Below are 24515 nucleotides of genomic sequence, written 5' to 3' on the forward strand. Positions count from 1 at the left end.
CAACTGAATGTATGCCGGCAGGAATGTTCTGGCTGTTTCATAAGAGCCAAATGTTGGAAATAAATTAAAGTTCTATCAGACAAAATACATTGAGATACAGTTAGCCAATGGTAATCAAATCGGCAATTAAGAAAAAACAAAACAAAAACTTATTCAGCATGGCATCCTAGAAGAAGCTCACAGAAGCTGAGTGGAGAACAGGGGAAGGGGGGGGGAGGGAGGGAGAGAGGGGTAACCAGAAAATAAGAACTAAAAAAAGAGTAAGAATTACCTAGGTGTTGTATTGTTCTAGCTTTTGATCCAGGTAGTAGAATCAAAGTGAGTGTAGTCACATGCCTTAGTCATAAGTAAAACTGCAGCCAAGCCTATGCTTAAAAACGAATGCATTTTATCACATTGCATCTCAAAAAAAAAAAAAAAAAAAAAAAGTAAGATGTTCCTCTCTGCCCTTATCTCCCTCAATGTCTCCCTGATCAGGCACCTAACACAGACCCTGCTGTGGCAGGAAGTGTCATGATCCGACCCCCAAAGGCATTTCTGATTTGCTCCAGCTCCGCATTAGTCCCTCCTTCCCTCTGGGAACTCTGGCTCCTGTGATCTGTTTCTTCCTTTGATCTTTGGTTTTTAAAAAACTCTATTTCTCCAGAGTATCATTAGGAGTCTTCCAGGGGGCGAACTTGGGCCTAATTCTAAGAAACCCGATGATAATTGGTTTTCCCTAGGCAGAGGGCCCCATCCACACTCCCTCTGCCAGGAGATGGATGCAGCCTCCTTCTAGGTCCGGGGTGGGGGGTAAGGAGGGGCAGCATTGAGCTGGGACCCATTACCTGCCCCACTAGCTCCAGTATGATTATTCCATCCCTCCACATGAGGCCCTGGAGGCATATCCCCATTAAAAAGGACTTTAACTTATTGTCTTAATTTTTTAATGTTTTATTGAAAATGAAAATAAGAGAGACAGGCAGGCAGAAGGTCAACAGCAATGCAAGGTACAGAGCTTCCTCCTGGTGTGTAGGGCTCCCTCCCAGATGCAGGCCTTTCTTCTAGGTCTGACCTGAGAGGGCCTGGAATCGACTCAGAGCTCCCCAGGCTCCTCTGCCACCATTTATTCTCTGGGCTGCTCAATTCCTTTTAAGACATGCATTGATTGGGATAATTTTGGCTATAACTACAATTGCCATGGAGAGGGGGAAGGGCCTCATTCAGGCAGTAGGTCCCTGCAATGACTGTGAACCACAGAGTTACATTAAAATGACCAGAAAATGGATTTAAAATTGGAGCCACAAAATAATGTAATTACTCCAGTATGTGCTTGGGCTGCTAGAATAAAGGTTGGCGGCTATGCTGGGAACATCTGGAGATGGAGCTACAGCTGCTACTTGACTGGCCGCACTACCTCAGTCTCTTGTAGTCCAGAAGATCCTCAGATGTTGGAAGGAACATAAAAGAAATGGGAAACTAGGTGCAGGGAAAGAATATGAAGTGAGGGCAGAGGCAAGACACAGACAAGGGTGCAAAATAATACTACCCACCACCCAGCACTAAGAGACATCCATCCCTGGAAGAAGGAAGCCAGGGTGATTGTCACCATTGGAATGCTGTCCTTGTCTGTTCTCAACATTAACACATTGTCATTGTCACCAAGAGTAACATCACTTCTGTTCCACCTACTGGCCTCATCACCCTTTACTGCCACAATAGCCCCATCTTCATCCCTTACCAACCTCATTTACACCCACCATCACCATCATCCATCTGTATCATTACTGTCCATAATAGCATTGTCATCTTCAATATAAATGGCCTTATCTTCCCCCACCAAATTGTCACAAATGGAAGAGAGAGAACCAAGGTTAAGGCACTTGTTTTGGAAGTGGACAAGCCCAGTTTGATCCCTGGCACTGTCAGATAGTGGCCCCAACCTCCATAAAAAAAGTCACATATTGCCTTCCTTTGCATCTTTGCTACCATTACTTCCTCCATGCTCATTCTTACCACCTTTTATCCCTATAATCAATATATCACCACTACTAGTTCCTCCTCCTCAATGATACTCACATCATCATCTCCAAAGTCATTATTGCCATGACACTAACATTTCTACCATCAACCTTGTCATCACCATTCCATATTTATGTTGCAATATCAGTCTTGTCCCCTCCAGGAAATGCCATAGGCATCATCTTCAACCAGATCTTACCATGTGGTCTTCACATCACAACTCTGATGGCAGAGAGCTTGATGGTTATTTTCCGTCTCAATGTCTAAGTCCTCTTCCTTCAAGATTACTCCTAACAACCTCTTGCATCATAGGTGTTTAATCCAGTGTCCTCAGTTCTCAGTTCTTTAGAATACCCAGACACTGGGTCTGAGAATTCAAGTAACCTGGGGCTGGCAAGGGTAGCAACAACCTGTCTGCTTTAAGGTTAAAGGGGGAAATGCAAAAGTCACTTCTAGGTAGTGGAAGTTATGGAAATGTGACATAGTCATTTCCTAGGCCATCCAACAAAGGGTCTAAGATGGGAGAATGAGAAAAAGGCTCAGAGAACAACTAGAAGCTTCCACTGGTCTTAAGTAAAGGATAAAAGAAATCTACAACTTTCATGATTGCTGCTTTTGCTATGGAAGGGAGGGAGAAGGAGGCTGAAATAGCAGTTATTTCCTCTCTGTCACATCCATAGACTAGTGTCCAGCCTCTGGGCCACAGAATGACATGCAGTGTCTTAGAAGAGTCTTCAGGGGTCAGTGTGATCAGAGAAGACACGGTACATACCCATAGAGGTCCATGAACAGGCAGATGTGACCTCTTGGGAGCATGGACAGAACTGACTTAAGATCAGACAACTTGCCAACCCACTTGATATCCTGTTTTGAAGTATTTCTCTCCTTTTGGGTTCATCTCATACAGACCACCCCCAAGCATGGCTTACCTTATTTTGGAGACTGGCAGACAAACATGCTTTGAGACTTGACCTCCAGCCCCATATATGGGGCACCAGGAATCTGCAATCCAGGCCTCACAATGCCTCTTTACCCTTTCCTGCACTTGGTGACAAGGCACCCAGTCACCATGGCATGCCTCTGCTGGTCCATAGTAACTGTCTTATTCTGTTTCTAGGCCCTACGTGGTCTCTGGCATACTAGGGAAAGTAAAGCTCCCAGGTAACCATTACAGAGCATCTCCCAGATGCAGGAGCCACAACCAATCTAGAAGTCAGGGGAGAGTCTGAGGAGCCTGAAAACCAGACATTTTTTTTATTTCCTTCTTTTTAAAAAAATAAATTGGGGGGGGGGCACACAGTGCTCAGGAGTTACTCTTGGCTCTGTGCTCAGAAATCACTCCTGGCAGGCTCGGAGGACCATATTGGATGCTAGGTCTGTCCTGGGTTGGCCATATGCAAGGTAAATGCCCTACCATTGTGCTATTGCTCCAGCCCCAGAAAACAAGACATTCTGATTCAGGACCAACTAATGTCCTTGAAACTGTGGTCTCCAGCTCAGCACAGACAGGAAGGCCCTACAAGTCCTGCCTTAAAGGTTCTGCTCTATCTGGGTGCCTCCTCCAATGATAAAGATTTCAGAGATCCCAACCTGCCTGCTTGGAGCTGGTGCCCTGTCTGTCTGCCTTTTTTCCCCCTACCCCCCAAGTTGAACCCTGAATCTCCTCTCCAGTCATCCCTGGGCACCTTCAGGGATGTCCCTGAACCTATATGAAGAACAGCAGTGGTCCTGGTCACACTTCTAGGTTCAGTTTGAAAGTGACTAAGGGACAGTGCTTGCAGGGATGTGGATCTCAGGTATAAGGGCTGAGGTGTTCACTTGGAGAGTGCCCAGCATCTGGGCATCTGAGCAATGTGTTGAGATATGGGGGGAATGAGTTGGCTTGGAGGAGTTGACCAGGGCTGCTGGTTCACTGGCTCAACTCTCTCTGTCTTCCTGTTTCTACCTCAAACAAGACCTGGCACAGAGCTGGCAATGCAGGTGGCAGTAGTCATATGCCCTCACTACCCAAGTCCATGCTGTGATGCTGTGCTGAACCCTTTCTGTGCTTTGTCTCCTTCCACTATGCTGTTCTTGCAGGAGGCCTGGGATGTTTCCACGTGGTTTCCAGAGCAACAGGCGAGATGCAGAGAGATCCTTGGAGGAAGAGGGGGCCGTGTTCCACACTCAGATGGGCCCCAGGGCTGTTTTCCCTACATGTATTTATGGGATCATGCCTGCAGCCTAGCCTGACACTCTTCCCTCTTCTTTCCCTCTGCCACAGCTTGTGATCAACTGGCCCTGGGCGTGGTGGCAATCTTTGGGCCCTCACAGGGCTCTTGCACCAATGCCGTCCAGTCCATCTGCAATGCCCTGGAGGTGCCCCACATTCAGCTACGTTGGAAACACCACCCACTGGACAACAAAGACACCTTCTATGTCAACCTATATCCTGACTACGCCTCCCTCAGCCACGCCATCCTCGACCTGGTGCAGTACCTCAAGTGGCGGTCGGCCACTGTGGTTTATGACGACAGTACAGGTGGGTGTCAGATGCTGGGGTAGGGGCAAAGGTAGCAGAGTCTCATCAGCAGGCTCTTGATGCTTCCCCCAACACCTGGGAGTCCCAGGAAAAGGCTCACATTCATACCTACGCTCCCTCCAGTGTCCCATTCCTGTCTCTGAACTCCCTCCTAGCCATAAGCACTCAGCCCCAACCCACCTCACTCACACATGCTTCCTGCCTTTCCATCTACTCCCACCTCTCTGCAGCACACCCACATCGGTATGCAGCTCCACTTGAGAACTGTGCTTATACAGATGTAGGACACCCATAGAAGTGTGGGCACATCCACTGGCTGTAGCCACGCCCATCAGCATAACCAGGCCCACATTCCTGTGGCCACTCCCACTCTTTCCACTCCAGCATTTGTGTTTTTAAGTTAACACTTCCACTGAGAAATCCTCTCTTGCACTCAACATTGCTGGGCTCCGTGCTTGCTGCCTGGTCAGGTTTTGGATTTTAGTGAGGCCAGTAGATATGTACCAGCAATGAGGCTCACTAGCTTCAAAATATGGAACTTTACCGCTCTTTATTCTTTCCAAGACGTTGCTTAGCGCACCCAGCCTTCTACAAGAAAATGACCTCGTCAAGTCATTTAACCAATTTGGCCCTCTACTGTACATATATCAAGATCTGTGGCCTCCAGTTGAAAAGAGCTTTCCAGCTCTCAACTCTTTAGTGCCAGTTCTTGTGATCTTTTCATAAGGACCAAGTCTGGGAGGAAAGACTCAGAAAAGACAGTCCAGGATTCACCTACTTTGGTCTTCTGATGTCCTTGAGCTGCGACAGCATTGGGCAGAGAGGCTCAGATCCCTCCTCTCCGTACAGTGGCCTCTTCAGGAGGTTGTTGCCATTGAGGGGTGCTTCCAAGTCACCTCCACTATTTCTGCAGCCCCAGAAGTCTGTCCTAATACACAATAATGATCATTGTTCTTTGAATCTCTTTCTGCTTCTGGGGATTTAGCATGGGGTATAATCTAACATAGATGTTTCACGATTATTCTTCAATTGAGAGCCAGAGAGATAGCATGGAGGTAGGGTGTTTTTCTTGTAGGCAGAAGGATGGTGGTTCGAATCCTGGCATCCCATATGATCCCTTGAGCCTGCCAGGAACAATTTCTAAGCATAGAGCCAGGAGTAAGCCCTGAGCGCTGCCGGGTGTGACCCAGAAACAAACAAACAAAAAGATTATTTTTCAATTGAATCAAAACTCAAGTTAAATTAGACTCTAACTTTTGCAGAAAATTATGTTTTGGGGCTGGTAAAGAAGAAAAGTAGGAAGGGTTGTTCCATGTTCTTTTGACCACACATAGGGGAGTTGGTGTCCTACTAGCAGTTGCAAGACATCAAAATGGAGAATCATGGAACACATACTTTCAGTAATAACTGAAGACACTCAGAAGAGGATATGTTGTGGTTTTGTCTGGTCTGGGATCATCTCAAAGGAGTCAAGAGCTGAGCTCTGAGAATGGAGGACCATCAGAGGGACGGGCAATAGCAGAATGAGCAAAACTGAGCAGACTGATTGATTCCAAGAAATAGAGTCTGATTAAGGTATATAATTAAAATATGTAGGATATTTTTGTTGTTCTTGTGAGCCACACTCAGGAGTGCTTTGGGGTATAGGAAGTTTTCAGTGCTAGGGATCGAGCCCAGGACCTCACACTTGCAAGGTATTTGAGCTATTTCCCCAGATCCCATGGGATTTTTGTTATGTGACTCCTGTCTTTCCTTAATTAATTTTTTAATGTAACCTATAATTTTATTTAGGACCTGTATATATATATATATCTCAGAACCCTCCAGAAAACTTCCATTGAGTTCCTGGGGTCTATCCCTACTCTTTAAGCATGTTCAAAAGGGAATGGAGCTGCTGTTGGTTGGTGCCTACCCATTACCAATCATCACAGCTGTCCAAATATAGCCAAAGGGGGTACATGGATTATGTTTCTATAATAAAACTTTGAAAACATTCTCCCCTACACATCTCCAAAGAACAGCGTATGATTAGAATAATAAATACGTATTCATCTTAAAGTTTGCAGAGACAGCATTGGCTGAGCTTGAGTAGATGTTTTATTCTAATCTCAGTAGGATCTTTCATCTGCCTGGTATTTGGCTGATTTAAGTTGGTCATGACTAGGGTGACAGGCTGGTCAAATCTCCATGTATCCACACTAGCAGACTAGCCCAGTCCTGCTATTGTGGCCATGGCAGGGGACAAAATGAGACAAGCCAAAGCTTCCGCTGTGCCATGCCTGCTGATACCAAAGGGACAAAACCCTGTCCCATGTTTGAGCTCGGTGTGATAGGTGGTGTGGCCCCTGCCTGGGGGTTGGGAGGGTAACACTATAGAGCCTGATGGAAAGAATGTCACTGTGGGCAGGGTTAAGAATTGAGGTCATTATGACAGTCTCCTGCAGGGCAAACAGCTTTGAAGTGTACCCAGAATTTAAGTAATAGGTGTAGTGGAGAGATGAGAGGGAGAAGACAGTAACAGTGAGAGAAAAGCTGATATTTCTAGTTCTCCAAAAGTAGGAGTGGCACACTGTGCCAGGCAGGGCCACACAGAGGAGCACCAAGACTGGCAGGAGACCCAGAGGAGGGAAAACAGAACCAAGAGCCTTTATTACAACAGTCTAGTCACAAAAGTTGTTAAGTAAGGCCACCCCTTACTGGATGGGGAGCAAAACCTAGTAAAGAGGTTAGTGTATTTTCAGCCTTGGTGGTTAGTTTGACCTATGGTTTTAGGTGTCAAATCATTACAGAATATCAGAATATTGTCGCAGCAGCCAACAGTGTTGGAGAGAATTCTGCTTGTGTTCATTTCCCTAAGATGAACACCAAGACAAACGCATTCCAAGAAAGGGGTTTTGAAAACTTGGGGTGAAGAAAGGATTTGAGAGTCAGTAAGTAGGATCTTGATTTTTTACCCCATTGCTAGCATGCTGTCAGATCTCAGGGATCAGCGTTCTGCCTTTGTGGGCCTCAGTCTCTCCATCTGTAGCGTTGGAATAAATGTCTCTTTGCTGCCTGCCTTCTAGGACAGGGAGCTGGTTAAGTAGGGTAATGAATGCAGAAGCACTTTGTAAGTGGAAAGCATGATTCACTGCAGATATTTTGAGAGAGATTGATTAGGGAAGCAGCCAGGAAGGAAAGCTCAGCTCCAGCAAACAAAGAGACACTAGACTTCTGTTGGAGGATTCGACATGGAGGAGCAGAGATGAGCCCCTGGTCTCCTTTGGGAATACACTGATGGGAAAGAGGGATGACATGGGCTGTTGGAAGATGTGAACCACTACTTTACACTTGGCTGACAAGAAGGTTCCAGTGGCCTCTGCTTCAGTGTCCAGGCTGTCCCTATCCTCATGTCCTGAGTCCCTGAAGCCTGTGCCAAACTGAAGCTATATATGTATCTAGAAGCAGAACCAATGAGAGCAGAATGTGCAGCCAGGGCTTATCAGGGAAATGGATGTGAGCAACAGGACACTTCAGCCACCCTCAGAATTTCTGGGAATAGTTGGGAGAAATTAAAGTAGAGAGAGTGTTTGGGAGTGAGGTATGGCTGCTCCCTTCTTTGCTAAAACCAGCTAATACCATCATCCCTTTCTCTTCTCATCATGTGTACTCCAAATCATTCTAGTGCTCCAGAACCCTCTTCTGGGGCCCAAGACTTTTCAGGGCAGAGGCTCTTGATGCTAAATTGCCTTGAATAGGGTAGAAGAAATGTGAGAGGCTGATGCATAGGGCTCTGCTTTGTCCTTCCTGGAAGCGGCAATGACTGGAGACCAATCAGATTGCTGACTGATGCCCAGCCCTTAGAAATGGGGATGAGATAAAGAAATGGGGATTAGACTGGCAAGACCCAGGTGTGTGGACCCTAAACAGTTTAAGAGCTCTGCCTGTTGGCTCTCGAGACAGAGGAACTGTCTGTCAGGGACTTCTGAAGCAGGTTGTCTGCATAGATCAAAAGCTCTGACCAGATAAGGACTGCTATAACCATTGATTGCATTTGTTTGTTTGTTTGTTTTGGGCCACATCGTGCAGTGTTTAGGGATTATTCCTGGTTCTGCACTCAGAAATTACTCCTGGCAGACTCGGGGAACCATACAGGATGCCGGGGATTGAACCCAAGTCAGCCATCTGCAAGGCAAATGCCCTACCCGCTGTATTATCACTCTAGCCCCTAATTGCACATTTTAATTCAGGAAAATACAGCTGTAGCAAAGAGGGACCAGGGGTGATTTTTGTTTGCTCCCTTTACTGGAAAGTTCTGGAGTAATTTCAGCTTCATTTGATCCAGAGACTCAAATGGGTATCATGAGGATGTATTCACTCTATTTGTCTTCTCTGACATCTGCCATGTTAGAATTCTTGGTTTCTTTTTTTATTTTTATTTATTTTTTTTTTTGGTTTTTGGGCCACACCCATTTGACGCTCAGGGGTTACTCCTGGCTATGTGCTCAGAAATCGTCCCTGGCTTGGGGGGACCGTATGGGACGCCGGGGGATCGAACTGCGGTCCGTCCTACGCTAGCTCTTGCATGGCAGACACCTTACCTCTAGCACCACCTTCCCAGTCTTGAGAATTCTTGGTTTCTATGTGGTATCCCTCAGGTTTTTAGCTTCCTTGTTTGGCTTTAAATGGGATAAAAATGTCTCTTGACCCTTTCAGAAGTCACTTTGATAGGTCCAGTGAGAGGAGTCCAGTTCCTCGACAGGATGGGGTCACATGTTGTGCACCTGGAGCTGTAGAGACAGGTTCCTGGGACCTGTGGATGGAGTCAGACAGTTAGGTGCCCCTTTAGAAAACTAGAGTGCCATGGCTGGAAGTTTAGAGGATGGCCACAAACACATCCCGATTGGATGCAAACTCTGAGCCCTGAACATGGGCATGGTTGAAACTGGGGTGTGTGGGTGGGGTGCTGAGGACCCTTAGTCAGGGCTGCTGTCCTCTCCTTGCAGAATGCTAGTGTTATAGAGCAGCCAACTCTGGGCCAGGCAGGGTGGATTCGGCAAGAACAGACTGTGAAATAGAGACAGAAATGAGCTTAATTAGGCCTCAGTGAGACATTTGCCTTCAGGAAGAGACATTCCATTCTCCCTGGAAGTTTCAGATGAAGAGCTCAGTCCCATGCTGGGGATATGCATTTCAGTACAAGGGGAAAGCCACACCCGGCGGTCACAGCCCACTATGGAACTGGATGCTAAGTCGCACCTGGAGCAGCCCTGTGATCAGAGCCATGGGACCCAGATGGACAGGGCGAGGGTTAAGAATATGCACAGAACAGGGGCAACAAGAGAAAGCCAGAGAGGCAGGTGTGAAGGCCAGGTTTCTAACTGAAATGAAGCACTGGGATAGGGAGAACATGGCTATTTAGTACAGGAGGGGCAGGTCTCATTGAAGGCATGTTTCTCTGGAGTCTGGAAGATGATGTCAGATGTGCAGAGGTTGCCTGCCCAACTGGCCCACCCCAAGTGAATATTTAGTGCAGTTGGACCTGGAACTTTCCCCTGTGCCTGTAGCCAGAAACATGTCCCAGGGGGCTGAGGTGAATAAAAGTATCCTCTGGTCCCAACTCTGGGCTGCTTTGGAATCTACATATTAATGTATAACCACATGTACCAGCCCTCGTGTGTGTTCATATGTGGCTTACACAGGTACACAGCCTGGGTCCTATCTTCACAGACACATATGCTTTATTTCTATACACAAAAATATGCTGTGCATCTGTACACCATCAGCTCCTGTCCAGGCTGGTGCTCCCACCATGTCCATGTCCCACAGATGCCCCTCTCTCCACATTTCTGTGCAGCTGCAGACCTACAGCACAAGGAGCTGTGCCCTATCATCTTGGGGTTCTGGCAGTTGTGTGTCCACATATGTACACCCATGTCTTTTGTGCCTGGGGCTTCTTAGGGCTCATCCGCCTTCAGGAACTCATCATGGCCCCATCGAGATACAACATCCGCCTGAAGATCCGCCAGCTGCCCCTGGACTCGGATGATGCACGGCCCCTGCTCAAGGAGATGAAACGTGGCCGGGAATTCCGTATCATCTTTGACTGCAGCCACATCATGGCCGCACAGATTCTCAAGCAGGTATGTGAGCGCTGGCCAGTGGAGAAGGCTGGTTGAGGCATGTGTGCCCCCTCTCCACTCCCCAGCCCTCATACAGGCATCAGTTTTACCCAGCTCTGCCTCTCTTGGGCTTCATAGCCATGGTGTTTCCTTGGTATCTCAGAGCCTTCATTTCCTCAACATCGGAATGGACACAAGGTTCTTAACACCCACTGTATGGAGGGACTGAGCAATTGCTGCTTCTGATGCCTTTCCCAAGGCACATGAAACAGAACACTTTGGAAACACACAGGCTCGGGAACCTCCCAGAGTGCCTTGTGGCCTCTGTGACTAACTCTCCATAGCTGGCAACACTCACGTTACTCTGCTATTATGAGGTGTGAGGAGATTCTGGCACCATCTGCTCAGTGTGGCAGCAGCTGTGGGAGGAGAAGGGCTTCAAGGGCTGGCATGAGCTTCCATTCTGGACATGCCTACATGGAGCCTGGGAGCATGCATAGCTCTGCCAGGCAGGCAACTAAGAAGCAAACTAGATCACACACAGCCCATTGGAGGACTCTGCCACTGAAACTAGCCACATGACCTTGAGCCAGTACATGTGTCCAAGGCCATGCTAGACTCTCCAGGGTACAAGTTCTGGTGCACCTACCACAGCAAGAAGGTGGTGGCAGGGAGTGGAGAGAACCTCAAGAGTTCTAGGACTGAGTGAATGGGTTCAGGAGAACTTTCAAGATTTTGCGCATCTATCACATCACCTGATTGGGGTTCTTTGGGGGACCCTTAGGTCCCTGCCCCCAAGGATAGGCCCTTCACATGAAACTCATTTGAGAGTCTGAATCTTCCTCGAGCCAGTAGCCCTGAGTGGATCCTCTGAAGATAAAGCAGAGGACCCTCTCTCATGATGGTCCACAAGAGGAAACATGAAAAAGTTAGCCTCAGCCATCCTTGATTGTCCTGGACAGGGGACACTCTCACAGAGAGCTCTTTACCTCATAGTGCCCCCTTTATCCCTGGAGAGCTGGAGTAAGCAATTCCAGAGACCCTGCAGCTTGGCTTCCCAAGTTTTCTCTGCATCTCTTTGGGGGTACAGGCAGCTTCCCTAATCAGTCATTGGGGATAAAAAAGAAGCAGGGAAGTGATCACACTGGCCTTCCAGTATGGAAGTCAGAACTTACCTACAGGGCTGACATAGAAGCTTCTAGAATTCAAAGCACCTGCTTCCTGGCAGCCTTTGGGATCCTGAGTCAAGTATGGCACTGTGAGTGCCTCAGAGGGCTACATGCAGATCATGTATGTGATAGGCCATGCCTCTCTGAGGCTGTCAGAATTGCAGGATGTCAGTAACATCATGGATTAGAGTCTGATGTGTCTGATGGAGATCTCAAAGTATCATACTTCCCTGTAGGCAGCCAGAGCTGGGGAGTAGATCACTGGAGGTCAGATCCATTCCATGGGCCCAATGGCTGGAGAGGAGCCTGCTCCCTCACTCTTATCTCTGGATTTATGACTGGGTTCAGCTGAGTGGGGTCCAGGGCTTGCCAGGAATTGTTAGCCTTGGGCAGATTCCTTCAGCAATGTAAGTGTAGACTCAGAGATGCTTATAAAAAGCTAGATCCCAGGGACCATCTTCCCAGAGTGAAGTAAATAGAGAGTTTGTTGTGCGTGGCATGAGGGCACCATCAAAGAGTGAGAAGTTGCATTTCTTTTTTTATTATTATTATTTTAATCAAAGTGGATTACAAATCTTTCACAGTAATATTTAGGTAAATAGTGATAGTGAATCAGGGGTATTCCCACCACCAATATTATCCTCCCTCCAACCCTGTTCCCAGCATGCATCCTATATCCCCCTCTTTTAACCCCCAGGCTGCTAGTATAGGTGGTCCTCTCGGTGTCTAGTATGTTGTGAATTGGGTATCGATTCTGTTGTCGTTGGCTTTGGATTTGGTGATTAAATTTGAACCTTTCTTTTATTTCTACTTAATGCTCATGTGACTGTTTGGTCTTGGTACCCTCCATTATTTCTGTCTCGCAAATGGCTCAAGTTGTGTGGTTCTGTTTGAAGGAAAGAGAAAAATTACAATAATAATAATAATAACAATAATAGTAATAATAATAAATACATATAATAATAAAATAAAATGGGGCAAAAATCGAACAAGCAAAAAAATGAAAGGAGTCCTTCTAGAGGCTATATCTATCAGTTTAAAAGCAGAGATGGAAAAGGAAGAAAAACATAACAACAGTACAAAAAAATTAAAAATAAAATAAAAGATAAAAAAATCCCAGAGTGAAACTGCTCTTACCTGTGGCCTCTGAGACTGTGTGCCTGAGCCCCATTGCCCCCACTCCCCTGCATGTCCTCTCCACTGGGGTGTGGGAGATGGGGTATGGCTTCTGGACCTGTGCTCTCCTTGTAGATGCTAACACTGTGCTTTCCCACAGGCCATGGCCATGGGCATGATGACCGAGTACTACCACTTCATCTTCACCACTCTGGTAATGTACCTTCAGCTCCTAGCTAGGTGGGGCTAAGTGAGGGTCTCTCAGTTTATGAAGCTAGAAGTCACTCAGGCTGCACTTGGCTCCCAAGTCTGCCATGTTAAGCTCCAGGCCACAGTGCAAACATGCCTTTTTTGGCCTGCCTACTTTTGAGAAGTGACATCATGTTGGACCGCAGGTGGGGGATTCTGACTTCCCCCATCATGTTGTAATGTGGCTCTGCTTACTAGCCAGGTGGAACTTTGGGGGGGGGTCATTGACCCCCATTCCCACCATACTCAGTTCCTCCCTCTGGAAAATGGGTACAGCGATGGTTTGTGTCTCCTGAGATGGCTATGAGGATCAAGTGAGTTAATAAAGGTGGCTGCAAGGCCATTCTGGGCCTCTGATGAGTGGTGGCATGACTCACCTTGATTGTCAGGGTGATCCTGACTCCCAGATTATGTTTCCTTGTGTTTGGGGCTGGCATCTTGGTTCATCAGGTGGCCAGCCCATATCCAGGCTCTGGAGGGAAGATGTCCAAAATGGGATCACACAGAGACCTATGTTAGCCCCAAAGTAACCAGAGGTACCTGAGGGCATGGAGACCGACTGCCTTTCCTCAAAGCCAAGGCCTCAGACCACCCTTACCTGGATGGGCACCTCCACTCTGGTCATCATCACGCCAGCCCACAGTCTACGTAGTTCTCTAATTGTGTCTCCCCATTCTTACGGCAACACCGGAAGTGTCCTGGGGTGCCAGTGGCACAGCCGGGAGAAAGGCCAGCCCTCCCGGAGTTGTTCCTGCCATCTCTCTCCTCTTGGTGAGATGCTGACACAGCAGGCTCATGATCCCTAGGTCAGGCCAGATTGCACAGGGCATATCAGGAGACGATACCTGGTATTGAGGGAAATATGAGTTGGACTTTGTAGGAAGTAGGTGCTGGAACTGGGACTGGGCCTTGGAAGATCAGCAGGGACTCCCCAAATAGAGAGTGAGAAAGGGATCTCCACATAGGAAAACAGCAGAAGCCAGGCTGAGAGGCAAAGGTGTATCTGCAGGAGCTGGAACCAGTGTGCCCTGAGGCCATTCTGTCCATCTCTTCCCACACAGAGGCCAGTGACCTCATGGATGGAGTCTGCCTTGGGGTATTCATAGCACAGAAGTTGGCAAATCAGGCTTTTCAACTCCTACAATGCTCTTAAGAGCTGATCACTCACTACCCAACTCACTTGGTTGACTCTCCACCACCCACTATTCTGTGTGCCTGTGGGGGCCTAGTGGCCAAGTGGCCACACTGAACATCCCAACCCAGGACTAACCAATCCCTTCTGGATTCCTACTCACCTGAGCTCTTTCTGCAAAGTCACTGAGGTTATCACATGCCTGACTGCCTTGCTCTGTTTGGAATCTTTGGTGTTCACTATCCATATGCAAGCCTTCTGAATCCTAGTCCAGTTCACTGGGCACTAAGAATTTTTACCAGCCCTGTACTTCATAACTCAGTACACTCTCCCCTCTCTTGCTTTCCTCCTGCTGCTCCATCCCCTGAAACCCCTGCTCTGAGTTGCTGTGACCAAACCCTAAATATCTCTTTCTCCTCTCTCTCCTCTTTTTCTCCCCCTTCTCTCTCTTCTCTCCCCATTACTCTTGGCTCCCATTCACTCTCCCAGCTTTGCTCTCCCAACTTTGAACACATCACAGTGATGGAATGGTGGTGCTAGTCACGGCCCTTCATCCTACCACCTCTTCCTCTCTACCTCTCTACCTCTGTCTCTCTCTCTCTACCTCTGTCTCTCTCTACCTCTACCTCTCTACCTCTGTCTCTCTCTGTCTCTCTCTGTCTCTGTCTGTCTCTGTCTCTCTCTCTCCTCTTCCTTCCAAGCATTTCCCACGCCCCAGTCCTACCTAGGGCCTGGATGCAGACATGTTTCTTAGCAGCCCTTGATGGGGAGCTTGTCCATCACCACCATAGAATGTCCTGTCCCCACCACTGGCATAGGCTCAGTGACCAGTAAGTATCACCACCATCTACATTTGCAAACACCCCTGGTGGAAACATATGGGAGAAACCCCCTTTGGAAAGGTGACCACTCCTTGAACAACACTGTGGGAGAGTATAGGATGGGAGAAGGAGGGATGGATGTCTTACTCTCCCATCCATCTCTGACCACTAAGCAGAGCAGGAGCCACAGGTGCTTCCCACAGAAGTGTATCTTCGTGTTTCTGTTTGTGAGTACTTGTGTGTTTATGTGTGTGTGCCTTTGTGCCAGTGCGTCTATATGCCTATGTGTGTATGTATGTCTGTGTCTATAAAGGAACAAAGTCTGCACTGCTAGCACATGCATAAGTACAAATATGCACATACATACACACAGACACTCATAGGCACACACAGATACACACAGGTGGCACAAGCACACATCAACACAGACAGACAGACACAGAAGTACACACACATACAGAAATACATAGACACACAAGTTCACATAGGCAGGTACAGGCATGCGTAAACATACATAAGCACACATAGACATATAAAGTACATAAAGGTACAATAGGCACACTAGTATACATAAGTATAATAGTTCTATATGGACACACACAGACATACAGGCACACAGGATCAAACACATACACTTAGTCACACACAGACATGCATACAGACACACTGACATAGGCATACACATACATTGCACAAACACACAGGCACACATTTGCACAGAAATGCACAAACACTCATAGACACAAAAATACACACAGGCACACATAGACTCCCACAGGCACTCACAGACACATAGGCATACAGACACATATAGGTATACATGGGTATTCATGGGTACACACAGGAATACATAGTCATGCACAGATACACAGAGACACATAGGCCCATAGAGGTACACACAGGTGATACAGGCATACACACAAGGACATATAGGTGACAGACGCACACAGGTGCACACAAGCACAAACTAGTATATATAAACACAAACAAATACAGGTAAATATGCAAGCACATAAGCCACATGGGTACACACAGGTACACATTTATGCACGTATTGGCACACAGATAGGTACACAGACACACATGGGTGCACACAAAGGTACATATATAGGTATATACGCACACATAGGTACATACAAGCACACAAACACATAGGCACTAGGTACAGAAGGTACACACAGTTAACACAGACATACAAAAGAACCCACAAGTGACAAGCACAAACAAGTACATATAAGCACAAACAAGCGCGCACAGGTAAACACACAGCTACACAAGGTATACACGGGAACATACAGGCACAAATGGGAACACGCAGGTGTGCATCCTGAACTCTCCCCCTCGCCACTGGATCTGCATAGGCCTGTCCCCCGCTCTTTGGGCCTTGTTCCCAATTCCAAAATTCCAACTCAAATATTTCACTGCATCATCCACTACCATGAACAGGGGTTTGGGGGCCTTGGAATAGAAGGACTGAAATTTTAGACCCTAGCCATTGCATCCTGGTCAAGAGCATAGCAGTGAGCATCACCACCCACCCTCTACTCCATATCAACGCTGTTAGACATCTGGGCTTAAAGCTGGAAATAGGAAAATGACTACAAGGGAGGACTCTAGTAGTTTCCATTTCCTTTATTTTGAACTTGAAACAACCTGTTAAATTTCTTCATTTTGTTAGTCCCCTCCCCCCATTCATTTTCTACCTACCAGCAGCAATATAGAAATGGTTATTGAGGTCCCAGGTATGATTCAGGTGCTCAGTACAGAGGGTGGACAAAGATGGAGCTGGCACAAAGCTCTCAAGAGCAGGCTTCCCTTGCACACATAAGTATTGGGGCCTACCCCCTATCCAGTGCTCAGTGAGCACCAGCTTCTGGTGGTTGCTCCTGAAAGTGAGTATGTGAGTGACTGAGAGAGTGTGCGTGAATGAGTGAGTGAGTGAGTGAGTGAGTGAGTGAGTGAGTGAGTGAGTGAGTGAATACACTGCAGAATAGAAGGTCATCTGTGAAATTGTCAGCTTCATCACAATATGCAACAGTTAAGCCCCAAGATTGCAGGGCCACAGTGATTCCAACAGAATCTGCCTGCATAAGAATTCAGACACTCGCATTTCTCTTTGACCTCTCTGCTAGTGTCCACACTGGAATGGCCACAGTGCTGTCTGCAGGGTGCTATGCTGAGCACTCTGCTTCAATGCCAACAAAGTGCTTCAAACCCGGTTGGCATTTAGTACCTTACATGTGTTCAACCAATTGAATAGCTGTTTTTTTGTGTTTTTGTCTCATCCAGAGTTCAGATCAACTTCCCCAGGAAGACATGGCTTTCCCAGCATTATACAAATGTGTAAACAAAGGCTCAGGGAGGTCACACCACAGCCAGGGGTACAACCCACAGGAGCTGTCCAGCTCCAGAACCCTTGCTGGGGCCTGTCAGATGAGAGCCCACAAGCCTCTTCTGAAGCTCCCAATTCACTCAGCTGCATGGCTCAGGCCTGCCCTTTGACACTAACTGGCCCCAGAGCCTCCCCACAAATCCCAGCAGTGCTTACACTTCACAGCTTCCCTGGCCTTTTCTTCACATGGCTGAGTTTCTTCTTTGTGGGACCAGTTGCACTTCCTGTTGGTCATTGGGTAATGCCGGGATAAGAAAGCCTGAGGGATGTACCCAGGTCTCAGAGCAGTTGCATGAGAGAGGCCTTGGCACCTGGCTTTTGGCCATGCCCACAGCTCTTCAGCTTACAACCCTTTTTAAAAAGCCAAGGAGAACCATCCTGGAAGAGGCATATTCTTGGCAATATGACAACTATGCAGAAGAACATTGGGATGGGGGAACCTCCCCTTCAGATGCTGGGCATTCACATGTCCCAGATCTTCTCCCCAGCCCAGTCCTACTCCTGGATCTAGTTCTCCAGACTCCAGACTTGACTCCTGGTCCTGCCTCTAAGCTCATTGGTCAGTAGTAGGTGGATGGGGGACAGTGGCATTTAGTATTTATCTCCTTCTCTGTAGGAGACCGTGTCACCAACTCTTCGCCTCTCCATTCTCCAAACTTGCTTCTCCCACGCAGAAGACATTTTAATTACCCCAGCTGCCATTATCAATCCCAGCCAGCTTTGAGCCATTCCCAGATAACCCCGCGTTAATCAGCCCCAGCTGAGCCCCGGGTACATGTCATGTGTAGGTAAAAGCCTGGAGGTGAAAAAAAGGAATTATAATAAATTAATAGATAAGCAATCACAATTAATGCCACTTCCCGGCAATAACAGTTATATCATGGGAAAGATATTTTCATCTGTCATTCCTTAAGGCGATGTTTTCCAAGCTTCAGCTTCTATCCAGTCAGACCCATGGGGTGCTAATGAATTAGTCTATTATGTTATGCTGAATGTTTCTAAAAGGTCCCTCGTTGATACTGAATTCAGTGTGTCAACATTTGGCATCAAGAACAGCAACTTTCTGCCAAGCAGCAAAGGCTTCACACAGTTCACCGTGTATGGTACTTGGGGTCTCAGCCCAGGGCAGTTCAGGCAAATAATCAGAGATGGACAGACTGGCCTCTTTACCAGCTCCCCGTTGTTCCTGCCTTTACATCGTAGGGGAGCCCAAGTCCTCCAACACTGCAGGACACCCAGGCTCCAAGTGGCAGAAGGGAAGGTGGGTCCCAGCACTGGCCCCTTCCCAGGCCTTCTCCCTGGCTTGGCAGGGCAGAGCTGGCCCACCATGCACTATAGACATGAAGGTTTGTGTGGACGGCACGGACTCCAACACAGGAGTCTGGTCAGCTGCTGTCTTTCTCCGTGTGTCCCGAAGAGGACAGACCCAGTCACAGAGATCCAAGAAGGCAAATGCTTCAGATTTGATACCTTCTTTCAACCAATGGAGTGTTTGGCTCAGGGGCTCACCAAAGAGTGAGAGAAAGGTAAACACAGACAGTTATTATCAGTGACAGTGAAGTCCTGGATAAGAGCAGAAGTACCCTGACCTGCCCTTTCACGCTTGTATGGGGTATCAGTCAAGGGAGACTCCCTGGAAACAGCAGCCTTTGAGCTAAGTCTCAAAGAAGACTTAGCCCATCAATGCTGAGAAGTCCAGGCAGCAAATAGGACATGTACAAAGACATGGCACAGAGCTAAGATTGATGGTGTGAGCAGGGGCTGGGGAAGAAGGGCTACAAAACACAGTCAGTGTTCCTGGAGCAAAGCAGTGGTGGGACAAGAAGAGGAATGAGACTGGCGGGGAGGAGAGTTTTGTAAAGTCCGAGGAGGACCTGGGTCTTAGTTTCAAGAAGCCAGTAGGAGCTCCTACTGGAAGCTGAGCTGAAGAGAGCCAGGCTGGGCCTTTTCTGCATGCTGTAGGGAGGGCAGCTATTCCAGGCTGTGGAAGGCAGGAGAGGTAGACATCTGCCTATACTGGTCAGCGCTGCTTCCTAGCTGTGTCAACTGTCGGTGCCTGTCAGAAACTATGCTGACCCCCTCCTCCTAAGGCAGTGCTGAATGAGCTGGCCAAGGAAGTGCTCTACTAGGTCTGTTGCTCTAGGTCTGTGGGTGCTTGGGAAATGTCAGCTTCTCATAGTTGTCTTCATATTGTAAGCACAGAAAGCAGGAAGGGCTCTATTCTTGTCAATCCCATCCTTCCAACAACCATAACTCCTGGTCCGTGTCCAAGAGCTACCGCACCTGCTGCCAGAGAGGGCATGTTCTGAGTATTTATCAAAAGCCTGACAGCCACCCCAACTCTATGTACATACAGCCACCCCTTTTTCCTTCTATGCCACAGTCTTGTACTCAGGATAGAGCTAATGGTCTGCCCTTACAGTCTAAATGTTACTAACCATATAGGAGCCACCTTCCTGAGCCATGCTGATGGGGAAAGTGGTGATAGAAGCTTTCAGTCAACTCTTCCTCCAATGAGTCCTTCCAGTGAATCCTCCCTTTTAGATTCTTCCCCCTTCCAGTGGGGCTCCCCTCTCATTCCACACCCATCCCATTTAAGCTTGGACCCCTTTCTGTGTGTTTCCATCAAGGAAAATAGCTCAATTGTAGCTCTCAAAGTCATGTTTATATCCCCCCTAGATTCCGTATAGCTAATATGTTCCCTCCTCCACAGCTCCAAATAGAATTCTGACGTGTGTCTCATGTTTGACAGTCACTGAAGATACAAGCCAGGTTCTGAATGAGCTTGGTGTGGACTGTTCTTCAAAGGAGCATTAGAGTAGGGATGGAATCTAGATTTGTAGACTTGCATGTAGTATGAATTTGCCGATCCTGGCCTCCTGTCCTATGGTGGCCCTAAATGTAGACTCAGGTAGGAAGGTTTATGGTCAGGGGTCACAAGCCAGTATGAAGCCTCCCTATTTCACAGAATGAGCCTGGACACAAGTTCCAGCCATGTGGCCTTGGTCAGTCACCTGCCCCTACGACTCCCCACCATTGAAAGGCAGTTGGTGGAAGACCCACTTAGAGGCAGGAAGAGTGGACCATCTGCTCCACATGGCACTTAACAGATTTTTCCACTTCCCACTATGATCCAATCCATGGAGACAGCCTTTGGCCACCTCAGTGGGGAGCCCTAACTATGAAGACTAAACTGCTTTCACATCCAGTTGCTTTTCCATCACAGATCAGAATCATGTTTGTTTGGGCAGGACTGGGACTTAGCTTTCTTCACAAAATATGTTCCAAGTCTCTTCCCTGCCCCTCCAACATAGTACCTTCCAGAAAATAGCCTGTTTTGGGGAGCATAAGTGAGACAGAGTTTAGAATCTATCAGGAGTGTGTCTGAGACCAGAGGAGACAGCTCAGTGTAGAAGAGCAGCTTCCAGCCCTATATGTTGGGGTGTTTCCCAAGAAATAATGCCTTGGTTCCAAGAGCCTTGAACTTGGCTTAAGAAGGGTCTGTGCTATGGCTGGGAGTCAAACCTAGAAAGTCTGTGGAGTGGGGCAGGGGGAAGAAATTCGTAGGGCAGTGTGGAGGTGTTAGACATGAGGACTTAGTTTCCCCACAGAGGAATGCAACCAACTGATAGTCAATGTCTTTGTTCAAAAAGTGACAGCCCTGGCACCTGCAGGCATAGAAGTGAGCATGTAGGGAGACCCTGTGCCATCTCAGGAGAGCTGACAGGGTACCAGGTAGTGGCAGCTGGGGGTGGAAGGACAAGACATCAATCACCAAGTGGGGGACACAGGCCACCTCCTAGACCAAACCAGATTGTCTTTTCTGTGGACTAAAGTCTGCACTTGGACCGTAAGTCTTGGCTTTTACCCAGTATTGAGTAGTAGAGTAAAACCAGGATGCAGGATCCTGGAGAGTGGCATGGCCTGGGTGGACTTGGGTGGGCCTGGATAGGCCTGGATGGTCTGGGAGCCATGTCTGGCAACCTCTTGTTGGCTTATTTCCAAGTCAGGATCAATTTTTCTCTTGCTCCCGCTGACCTATTGGCCCCCATTACACACAAATCTCTCAGCTTCAACACTGACTTCACCCAGCTCCACACCAGGTCACTCCTTTTCTCCCCTCCCAGATCCCTGCCCTGAACAGTAGCTGTGTGCTGCTTCCTGCCCATGTTGGGCCTGATCAGACCCTAGACAGATAGACTGACTTGCTGATGCAGGAAGCTGTGGCTAAGGAAAGAAGGGTAGGGACCCTTAAACATCTCTTGTGTATAAATTCCACCCTCCAGCCATCCTCTGAGAAACTTAGACGAGTCCAAATTCATAGCCATCTGTCCTCCTAAAGACAGCCTGGACTTGGGAAGACAGATCATTCTAACCACCAAGATCCCGGTGGTGGTTGGTGGTGAGACATTGACTATTGGGTTCTCTAAAGGTGCCACCACACCCATTTTGCAGATGGAGAAACAGGCAGAGCAGCTGACCTGGGGCTTTGCAGTGAGGCTCTGGGCTTAAGCACTAGTAGACAGGTACTTGGGGGACTCAGCCTCCCTGGGTATAACCTTTTAAACCTTGCCTCTCTGGGGTGCTGTGTGGGGGCAGGAGACCAGGGTTCAGCAGGGTACATGCTCCTTCTAATGTCACCCTCCCTCTGCCCAGGATCTCTATGCACTGGACTTGGAGCCCTACCGTTACTCAGGGGTGAACCTCACTGGCTTCCGCATCCTCAACGTGGACAACCCCCATGTCTCAACCATCGTGGATAAATGGTCTGTGGAACGGCTGCAGGCAGCACCCCGTGCAGAGCCTGGCCTGCTGGATGGGGTGATGATGGTATGGTGGCAGGATAACCCTCATCAGGGCTTCCTTTTCCCTTCCCCTCATTCCTCTCTTCCCTTCTCCCTTCCATCTTCCTTCCATCCCTTCTTCCCCTCATTTCCTTCTTTCCCTCATTTCCTTCTTTCATTTCTTGCCTCCTACCACTTCCCTTCTTCAGACCAGCACTTTTCAGACTAGAGACCAGGACAACACAGAGGAATCAGACCCAAAGTTTAACTTTAAACTCCCTTCCCCAGTCCTCCTGAAGCATGCAGACATGTGGGGCCCAGTTAGAGGGAACAAGACTGTGAATCCTGAAAAGGCAGAACATGTGGCCATTGGGACTGGGGAGGGCTAGAAGGATCAGGTGTGGACAAGACCTCAGCATGGGCTCAGGGACTGGGGTGAGGCATGACTGCACTCACCTCAGCCTTGCATCTCAGAGACTGTTCCCTCTGGAGCTTTCCTTGCACCAAGACATCATGTGCCCATGGTGGGAATGGGTTGGGGAACTGTGGGTGCAGAGCTGCCCCTAGCAGGTCGCACCCTATTCCAGACCGATGCAGCTCTGCTGTATGACGCCGTCCACATCGTGTCCGTGTGCTACCAACGTGCCCCCCAGATGACTGTGAATTCCCTGCAGTGTCACCGGCACAAAGCCTGGCGCTTCGGCGGCCGCTTCATGAACTTCATCAAGGAGGTGAGTGCTCCACCCCAATCCCCACAACTCCACCCCAGAGAAAGGCCAAAGGCCAGTTAGCACGTCACAGACTCATCACAATTCATGGGAACTAAACATTGGCAGTAAGAGTGGCTCAGCAGGACCCAGGCTAATGGAGGCCTGAGTCCTGAAGAAGGAGGGTGCCTCTCTTAGTCATCAAGCAGGGAGGAGGCATGACTTTCAGAGGATCAGGTGAGCAAGAAACGCTCAGCATGGGCAGAGGAGGCTTCTGACCAACAGTCAACTCCCAGTGCTCTCCATATCTACTTCCTGCTGGGGCCCGGCTCTCCTGGTTTCCTGATGCCTGTAGCAAAGCCCCTCCACAGAGAGGCTATTGCAGGCCAATGAGTACAGAACTTGTTGCCCCGTCCTAACAACAGAAAGGTGAAGCCACTTCCCATGGCCCAGGGTAAGATGATGACCCCAAGGGTCTTCTACCAGTGAGGGAGAGAGGACATGCTGCTCAGGGCTGCTGGGATGTCTGCAGGCCCAAATGGGGCACCTCCAGTAGGAAAACTAGGTAGGAGGTATAGGCAGATCAGCCAATGCCCAAGGGCAGCCCTGGCAGGGCAGCACCAAATGGCAGTCCAAGAAAGCACTACAGCAAGAGTCTGGAAGGAGAATTCCTGGGGGTGGAAATGAATGGCTGCCTTGAGAACTGAATTGGGGTATTTATGTCAGAGCTGATAGGCATAACTTGGTGTCAGGCACTGCAAATGGAGAAATGGAGACAAACAGAGAAACCCATGCACCCACGAACATGATTGGGTAGGGTAGATAGCAATGGAATCATTGTGTCTGTGTGTGCAATGACCAAAGTGAGAAAAGACTCCCAGGCTTTTCCTGGGATTTTGAGTTCACCTTGGGACACCTTGGGACAAGGTCATACTATGCCTCCAACCCTATGTTTCAGACCAAGCTGGCAGGATAGGAGTCACATGTATCTTTAGCCCTATCAACTTCTCTTTTCCTTGGGACCTTTCATACTAACCCCTGGGCATGTTGCTATGATTACATCTTTGAGCACCACATAGGGGAGCAAGTAGTGCCAAACCCTCAGTGGCAGTGATGCTGTCTAGGATGTTCGGGTGTTCATGCTCCTGGCTCAGACCACCCTCCTGAAAAATGCATCAGATGTTAACTGTGGGTGTCCAGAGGAAGGATCAGTTGCAACTATTCCCTCAGGAGCCTTAGAGGGCAGAGAAGTAGATTGGAAACATCACTGCTTTTCAACTCAGTGACCTGAGACAAGGTCCTCTGAGCCACCTTAGCCCCTGGAGATAATAGAAGGGTTGTTAGAGATTACGAGCACCGTGGAGAGTGAGAGGCACTCAAGATTCTGCCCTGCACAGAGAAAGTGTCCCCTGAGTCAGTGAAGCTCTGACCTCCCTCATCAGGGTTATTACTACCTTCATTTCTTGCCCAGATAAAGAGAAAAGACACAGGACAACCACCCTGTGTGGCTTGGAGATGCATA

At 48.3% G+C, this 24515-nt stretch overlaps 1 protein-coding gene across 1 annotated transcript in view; it reads left to right on the plus strand.

Annotated features, from left to right (window-relative positions):
• The window catches only part of GRIK3 (glutamate ionotropic receptor kainate type subunit 3), a 189436-nt gene that overhangs the window by 113866 nt on the left and 51055 nt on the right, over positions 1 to 24515 (plus strand). Inside the window, exons 3-7 of the mRNA XM_049774672.1 lie at positions 4265 to 4522; positions 10463 to 10644; positions 13069 to 13122; positions 22159 to 22332; positions 22874 to 23017. Of these exons, the coding sequence (XP_049630629.1) occupies positions 4265 to 4522; positions 10463 to 10644; positions 13069 to 13122; positions 22159 to 22332; positions 22874 to 23017 (812 nt within the window). The remainder of the gene's footprint in view (positions 1 to 4264; positions 4523 to 10462; positions 10645 to 13068; positions 13123 to 22158; positions 22333 to 22873; positions 23018 to 24515) is intronic.

This window comes from Suncus etruscus, chromosome 6 (assembly GCF_024139225.1).
Source record: "Suncus etruscus isolate mSunEtr1 chromosome 6, mSunEtr1.pri.cur, whole genome shotgun sequence".
NCBI classification, from domain to species: domain Eukaryota; kingdom Metazoa; phylum Chordata; class Mammalia; order Eulipotyphla; family Soricidae; genus Suncus; species Suncus etruscus.